At 37.5% G+C, this 7911-nt stretch overlaps 3 protein-coding genes across 5 annotated transcripts; 1 reads left to right on the plus strand and 2 right to left on the minus strand.

The window, feature by feature from the left end:
• Positions 1 to 455: 455 nt before the first annotated feature.
• LOC133395108 (uncharacterized) lies at positions 456 to 2174 on the minus strand. The gene is made up of 11 exons (XM_061663805.1): positions 2058 to 2174; positions 1863 to 1973; positions 1664 to 1771; positions 1551 to 1604; positions 1437 to 1490; positions 1265 to 1378; positions 1092 to 1205; positions 979 to 1032; positions 857 to 904; positions 743 to 799; positions 456 to 553 (listed from the first exon to the last, which is right to left on the minus strand). The coding sequence occupies exons 2-11, from the start codon at positions 1969 to 1971 to the stop codon at positions 456 to 458; spliced, it is 810 nt and encodes a 269-aa protein (XP_061519789.1). The 5' UTR covers positions 1972 to 1973; positions 2058 to 2174.
• Positions 2175 to 2546: 372 nt separating this feature from the next.
• LOC133391612 (uncharacterized) lies at positions 2547 to 4349 on the plus strand. 3 transcript variants are annotated; one of them, XM_061646847.1, is made up of 11 exons: positions 2547 to 2586; positions 2794 to 2904; positions 2996 to 3103; positions 3163 to 3216; positions 3277 to 3330; positions 3389 to 3502; positions 3562 to 3675; positions 3735 to 3788; positions 3863 to 3910; positions 3968 to 4024; positions 4214 to 4349. In XM_061646847.1, the coding sequence occupies exons 2-11, from the start codon at positions 2796 to 2798 to the stop codon at positions 4309 to 4311; spliced, it is 810 nt and encodes a 269-aa protein (XP_061502831.1). In that variant the 5' UTR covers positions 2547 to 2586; positions 2794 to 2795; the 3' UTR covers positions 4312 to 4349. The 3 variants fall into 3 exon arrangements, with proteins under 3 accessions (XP_061502831.1, XP_061502832.1, XP_061502833.1); XM_061646848.1 differs by lacking the exon at positions 2547 to 2586 and adding an exon at positions 2597 to 2709; XM_061646849.1 differs by lacking the exons at positions 2547 to 2586; positions 2996 to 3103 and having other exon boundaries at positions 2716 to 2904.
• Positions 4350 to 5005: 656 nt separating this feature from the next.
• On the minus strand, positions 5006 to 7685 carry LOC133391611 (uncharacterized). The gene is made up of 4 exons (XM_061646846.1): positions 7214 to 7685; positions 6727 to 7144; positions 6305 to 6612; positions 5006 to 6249 (listed from the first exon to the last, which is right to left on the minus strand). The coding sequence occupies exons 1-4, from the start codon at positions 7392 to 7394 to the stop codon at positions 5060 to 5062; spliced, it is 2097 nt and encodes a 698-aa protein (XP_061502830.1). The 5' UTR covers positions 7395 to 7685; the 3' UTR covers positions 5006 to 5059.
• Between the last annotated feature and the right edge of the window lie 226 nt (positions 7686 to 7911).

The raw sequence follows: 7911 nt of genomic DNA on the forward strand, positions 1-7911 counted from the left end.
TTCAGTACTTCCTACAGTTTTAAACAAGTCTATTATTCCTTTATAATTTGACAAAGTGTACATTGCTCTTTTTCTTCTTCCACTCCATGTCAGAAGGCAAAGAAATTTGGGTGTAAATAACGCTTTGAGCAGTTTCGACATCCTTTTTGTACTTATTGGCACGTTAATGTACCTTTGAACCCATGCAACAAACGTATTTTTATACTGATCATCGTTTTTAAGTCGCTCGTCAAGTTCAGTCAATGCTTCGCCACTGTCGATGGTATCAAACTCGAAATTTTCCAACACTTTTGGATCAACATTCGTTTGATTGGTCTGTGACGAGATTTGATTATACAGTGAAGCAAAAGTCGCTTCCATTCCGGCCATGCGTCGAAACATTGGTTCCATGAAACTATCCCTTTGTTCCTGGAATACGCTAGTATCTTCATCTAAAATCACAAATAAAAAACAGATTACCATATATTCAAGTCACCCTTCGGACCCATATAAGTACCACGAATAAGCTGTCGTAATATGTTCTTGGAGATTAAGAATGGAGTATCGTCGGGATCTGAAATAAAGATGGAAGAACAAACCAAATATTAAAAATAAAACAAATATATTTACAATATATATTTAATGCCTTATTTGGTTTTTTGTTTCTACGCTCTGAATATGTTTGCTCATAATGAGTTGTATTGGCTGCTGTACAACAAGTTGATTAGGTCTATGAACTAAATTTTAATTCTTTTTCACTCACCAAGCAAACCACCAGATAGTTCGGTATTAACCATTTGCAGACTCGGTTTGCTCGGACCTATAAAATGAGATAGATTACCACAATTATAATTAAAACATGTTTCAATTTGCTTACCCGGAGTAGCGTAAGATGTTTTGGAATGCTGTTTTAGTTTGCTATACTCTGAATGGAAAACATATTATTTGTCACGAATGTAACGAACTCATATTTAAAGAAGGTGTCGTCAATTATCCTACCCATAATATCTCCTGACGTTTCCAAATACGTTTGTTGGATTGATTTACTATAACCTATGCAGGAAGAATATGGTCATTACAAAGCGTACGAAATTGGTTAAAATAAAACTTACTCGGCGTAGCTCCAGCAGTCTTTAAAAAAATAGTTTGCTGTGTTTGTGTAACGGGATGTGGCTTTCCAGCAGACTTTTTAACATCTAATGGCTGTTGTACAGGTTTGCTAGTACCTGCAAAAAAAGATAACGATTATTAAAAAGGTTGAGGGAAGGGTGTTCATGAATCTCACTTGGAGTAGCTCCAGCAGTCTTTAAAAAAATAGTTTGCTGTGTATGTGTGACGGGATCTGGTTTTCCAGCAGACTTTTTAACATCTAATGGCTGTTGTACAGGTTTGGTAGTACCTGCGAAAAAGATAACGATTATTAAAAAGGTTGAGGGAAGGGTGTTCATGAATCTCACTTGGAGTAGCTCCAGCAGTCTTTAAAAAAATAGTTTGCTGTGTTTGTGTGGAGCCTGTAAGAAAAAAAGTACTGTTAATAACGAAGTAACATAAAGGATCTTGAAATAACTCACTCGGATTAGCATCTAATGGTTTCGCACATACAGTTTGATCCAGATTGACAGCACCTGCATGGAAACGATAAAATTACTCATGAACGTAAGAACGAATTCTCCATTACACTCACCACAAATAGTGCCACGAATTTCTAGTTTTTGTCCATTTGGAAAAACAATATAATTCTTCATTGTCCCAGATGGTTGCTCTTTTTGCTGCTTTTTAGCGTTTCCAGAATCTGTATAAAAGCAACATCGAAGCAACATAACGCAAATTAATTACAAAGTTTAAGAATGGTGAAAATCGAACTATAACATTTAAATAAATACCAAGTGTTGTTTCTTCTTCTTCTTCAAAATTTCTTAGCATGCTTAAGGGCCGCTTACCAGGATTCCCATTTTCGTCTACGATGCTTACGTTTTTGTTTTTGTTTTCCATATCTGTGAACAATAATGAAACATTACCATCGCATCATGAAAGTGGTAAACACAATATTAATTTCTATATGTAGCAACGTAACACACTCGTATTCGATCCAGACCAATAGATAAATGAGAACGCCGACTGTAGCGAAAGGCCCTACTTGATGTCGTCGATGAATCGAATACCAGCAGCGCCACGGTAAGTTTAATTAAAAAAAGTCTAACCTCTCTCTCTCTTCTCTCACACAGGCCAAGTATCAAAAGAGTACGAGAGTACACGATGGCATACGAATACACACAACACGCAATGGCACACAACGGGAGCACACGGTGGAATACCAATACACAACAACAACACGAAATGAAATGGTACACAAGTGTGGGGGACAATATCACCTACTTTTTTTTAGCCAAACGATCCACAGTCAAATAGGGCTTCTTTCACCCACATTTTTGACAGCAAGCGCTCCCCCGCCCTTCGTTATGAATGTCAATTTGGACTGTTTTTCCACACTCACTCCACACTCACAGTGAGGGCTCAGATGACACTCGGGTGAGCCTGAATTTTGACACTGGTGCTGCTGGTGAGCATCTTTTGATACTTGGCCTGTGTGAGAGAAGAGAGAGAGAGGTTAGACTTTTTTTAATTAAACTTACCGTGGCGCTGCTGGTATTCGATTCATCGACGACATCAAGTAGGGCCTTTCGCTACAGTCGGCGTTCTCATTTATCTATTGGTCTGGATCGAATACGAGTGTGTTACGTTGCTACATATAGAAATTAATATTGTGTTTACCACTTTCATGATGCGATGGTAATGTTTCATTATTGTTCACAGATATGGAAAACAAAAACAAAAACGTAAGCATCGTAGACGAAAATGGGAATCCTGGTAAGCGGCCCTTAAGCATGCTAAGAAATTTTGAAGAAGAAGAAGAAACAACACTTGGTATTTATTTAAATGTTATAGTTCGATTTTCACCATTCTTAAACTTTGTAATTAATTTGCGTTATGTTGCTTCGATGTTGCTTTTATACAGATTCTGGAAACGCTAAAAAGCAGCAAAAAGAGCAACCATCTGGGACAATGAAGAATTATATTGTTTTTCCAAATGGACAAAAACTAGAAATTCGTGGCACTATTTGTGGTGAGTGTAATGGAGAATTCGTTCTTACGTTCATGAGTAATTTTATCGTTTCCATGCAGGTGCTGTCAATCTGGATCAAACTGTATGTGCGAAACCATTAGATGCTAATCCGAGTGAGTTATTTCAAGATCCTTTATGTTACTTCGTTATTAACAGTACTTTTTTTCTTACAGGCTCCACACAAACACAGCAAACTATTTTTTTAAAGACTGCTGGAGCTACTCCAAGTGAGATTCATGAACACCCTTCCCTCAACCTTTTTAATAATCGTTATCTTTTTCGCAGGTACTACCAAACCTGTACAACAGCCATTAGATGTTAAAAAGTCTGCTGGAAAACCAGATCCCGTCACACATACACAGCAAACTATTTTTTTAAAGACTGCTGGAGCTACTCCAAGTGAGATTCATGAACACCCTTCCCTCAACCTTTTTAATAATCGTTATCTTTTTTTGCAGGTACTAGCAAACCTGTACAACAGCCATTAGATGTTAAAAAGTCTGCTGGAAAGCCACATCCCGTTACACAAACACAGCAAACTATTTTTTTAAAGACTGCTGGAGCTACGCCGAGTAAGTTTTATTTTAACCAATTTCGTACGCTTTGTAATGACCATATTCTTCCTGCATAGGTTATAGTAAATCAATCCAACAAACGTATTTGGAAACGTCAGGAGATATTATGGGTAGGATAATTGACGACACCTTCTTTAAATATGAGTTCGTTACATTCGTGACAAATAATATGTTTTCCATTCAGAGTATAGCAAACTAAAACAGCATTCCAAAACATCTTACGCTACTCCGGGTAAGCAAATTGAAACATGTTTTAATTATAATTGTGGTAATCTATCTCATTTTATAGGTCCGAGCAAACCGAGTCTGCAAATGGTTAATACCGAACTATCTGGTGGTTTGCTTGGTGAGTGAAAAAGAATTAAAATTTAGTTCATAGACCTAATCAACTTGTTGTACAGCAGCCAATACAACTCATTATGAGCAAACATATTCAGAGCGTAGAAACAAAAAACCAAATAAGGCATTAAATATATATTGTAAATATATTTGTTTTATTTTTAATATTTGGTTTGTTCTTCCATCTTTATTTCAGATCCCGACGATACTCCATTCTTAATCTCCAAGAACATATTACGACAGCTTATTCGTGGTACTTATATGGGTCCGAAGGGTGACTTGAATATATGGTAATCTGTTTTTTATTTGTGATTTTAGATGAAGATACTAGCGTATTCCAGGAACAAAGGGATAGTTTCATGGAACCAATGTTTCGACGCATGGCCGGAATGGAAGCGACTTTTGCTTCACTGTATAATCAAATCTCGTCACAGACCAATCAAACGAATGTTGATCCAAAAGTGTTGGAAAATTTCGAGTTTGATACCATCGACAGTGGCGAAGCATTGACTGAACTTGACGAGCGACTTAAAAACGATGATCAGTATAAAAATACGTTTGTTGCATGGGTTCAAAGGTACATTAACGTGCCAATAAGTACAAAAAGGATGTCGAAACTGCTCAAAGCGTTATTTACACCCAAATTTCTTTGCCTTCTGACATGGAGTGGAAGAAGAAAAAGAGCAATGTACACTTTGTCAAATTATAAAGGAATAATAGACTTGTTTAAAACTGTAGGAAGTACTGAACTTTCCAAAGTAGGAGACCGTGAAGTTGCAGATTTCTTCATCCTTAAATTGAGATACGCTACATACTATCTAAGCCGGCAGGAATGCAACCAAACGAATAGTTGAGGAATCTTTAAGTTTAATTGAGGTTTAAAAGCCTTTGACTTTACACTTCATTGAATTTCGCCTCTTAATTCATGTGATATCTTAGAACTCTTATATATACAATACAATGCAGTACAAAATAAATGAAATCGATGTTTTGTTAACAAGTTATAATAGTTTTTATTATTCACTCATCAAGTTATTTTGTATTAGTCATTGAGTGTATTTAATAATGGAAATAATACCATATTTCCATCAGCTTCTTTGATAGTTCTAGCAAATTTAAGTTTGACATCGGAGCATTCTAATAAAACCTCGTCATTTTTCAAATCATCTTTATAAACAGAGTATATATGTAGCTTTGTGGAAGAAATGTGCTCGTCAAAATATTCGAAAATACGGGAAAACATTTTTCCAACTATCATCAACTTATCCTGCTCTTGTCTTACTGAAACAAATTTTAAAATTACGTTTTTGTTGGTCATAAATAAATCGTTGACATCATCATTTCGCAGCTTTAAATTTTTCCTCACATTCATAGTAATAGTTTGCCCTCTTTGCGTATAAAACGGCTGACGAAATGGTTGATCGTTTTGTTGAGCTCCTGTAAAATTTTCAAATTCCGATATTCTACGAATTGCCTGTTCTAAACATCTATAGTTAATTCTAATGAGCCTGTTTTTTATATTTCCTAGCTTGCGTTCATATGCATATGTTGAGTGATAGTCCAGAGGACCAAACCGCTCTACTTCTTCTTCGAGGTGGATTAGACTATGTACATTGGACGTAACAGCTTTTTTATGATATACATCGGCAAATGTTTCTACAAAAGTTTTTAGCATAGTACCAGCAGCTTTCCAGTGTTCTTTATGTTCGGTCGATGAAAATATCGTTATAGCACAGAAATAAAGCATAAAATGCTTATATTCCTGCTCACTCAACAATCCTTCCAATACTACGGGAGCCACGTAATGGAGAAACGTTTTGCAATCTGATCCTTTCCAATATGCTAGGTCGTCAATCGGGCGCATTTTTTGGTTCGTTTCAAAGGGGAGTTTTTGTTTTAGGAGTCTTTGTTTAAATTCTTCACGTTGCTGGCGATTCCATCTTTTCCATTCTTTTAACACTCCCATGTACCAAATGTGAAGTAGTTTTTTTGTAAGACCAATGTCTATTTGATGGAGACGATCAACAACAATCATATCCAGAATGATGTCAAATTCGTCCAAATCAATCAACGGCGTAGACCCCGTACAATGCAGAATATAATCTCCATCTAAAAATCCTTTGTGAGTGCGCTTTGCCGCAGACGTATCCAAAAAGACCATTCGTTGTGACACCGATTCTCCTTCACAGCAACATTTTAAACAGGAGTGTCTTCCAGTATGACCTTGGACACCTGCAAAGAAACAACATTTAGAAAATTTTACCTGTCATAAATGCTTATATTTTACCTTTAATGAAAGCTCGTGCTGGTGTATCTGCGATGATGGCTCGTAATTTTAACGTGATGGCATTTTCTCCCACCATCAGTCCAGTGCTCGATAATAAATTTATCTCATCGACTAGCTGCCGCAGATAAAGCTCATTACTTTCCGGTTTTGTTGGTCCGCAATAGATAGCCACGATCATCACTGGCCAATCCGGCTGGTCAACAATCTTCAACAAAATTGGCCAGAACTGTGTTTTAGATCGCGTATGAAGAGGAAGGCCATCGATGTTAAGATCGTACTGAAGCGTCTGTGGCACTGCAGTATGTTTTCTTTTAAAAGAGAAGGTTATTTAAATTATTACTTAGTATTCTCACATCAGCTTTTCGGGAGCCTTCTAAACAAATGCATATATTCGTATTCATAAGCAATGTAAATTTACTTACCGCATTTCACTTGTCAAGCAGTGGCGTATTCCATTATACCAAAATTTGCCATTTCCTATGGACGAAAGGATAGCAGGATTTCGTCGTGTCCGCAGCAATGTCCTTGGATCTTTAGGCACACGGAGATCTGTGTTGGCTCGAAGATATTTTAACAAACTTTTTAAAGATGCGTGCGATTCTGATCGAGCTAGCGCCCAATACCGTAAGCCCTCTTCGCTTGTCATTTTGGTGTAGTCAGGATCGTTTTCATCGTCCTCAGATGCTATGTCCTGATCGTCGTCCATCGATGCTTCATCTTCCGATTCACTTAGGTTCAGTTCCAAATCCTGAGTTTCTTGAAAAAGCATGAGTTCGGGATCAACTGATGATGCCATATCGGTATTCTCGCCATCGAACAGCTCCGGTGAAGCCGACGCTGCTACAAAGCCAACAAGAAATGCTAATTATAGAACTGTAAACTTAATAGCTGTTACATTAGAATACTTACCTTGTAGTTCTGATGGCGATACCACATTCACAATATCTTCCACCGATTCTTTATACTGCTTTAACAGTTTTGCGGCTCTTCGGTATAAAACGCCAGACTTACGCAGAGCCTGTAAATGGCGATTTTTGCCACACAATTTGTTTATAACCGAGAGTTTTTTCTCATTTGAGTCCATTTTCATAAAGAAAACTAACTTAAATATCAACACAAATGCGTACAAGGTTGCTAAAATGCTGCGAAAGACGCCACGAAGCTGCGAACCACAAACATGCAAAAGACGCTACGAAAAATGTTTTGATTTTTTCCTTCTTCTCTTCCAAACATATTCTCCCTCTTCCCTTGCTGCCAAGTTTCTCAGTAGCGTCACCTATCGGACTTTGCACAAAGCTCTGAAAAGTGTATGATTTTGTTGGATTTCGACACTGTTTCAGACAGAAAGGCTCACAAATCTGTGTTTTGACAGCTTCGGTGCTGCTGGTGCTGGTGTATGTTCATCTTGCGTCTGATCATCGCACTTGTGTACGTGAGGCTGGAAATAGACGAATCGAGATCGTCGCGGTACCGTGAAAATCGCGTATGACTTGAGCTGTCAATTCTGTTATAAAATCTGACAGATAGGCGAGATAATTGCGGTTCGTGTATGGAACCATCCGAGGTCTGGTGACGATTGAATGTGCCAAAAAGAAATAATGTTTATC

Source organism: Anopheles gambiae, chromosome 2, assembly GCF_943734735.2.
Source record: "Anopheles gambiae chromosome 2, idAnoGambNW_F1_1, whole genome shotgun sequence".
In the NCBI taxonomy this organism is placed as follows: Eukaryota; Metazoa; Arthropoda; class Insecta; order Diptera; family Culicidae; genus Anopheles; species Anopheles gambiae.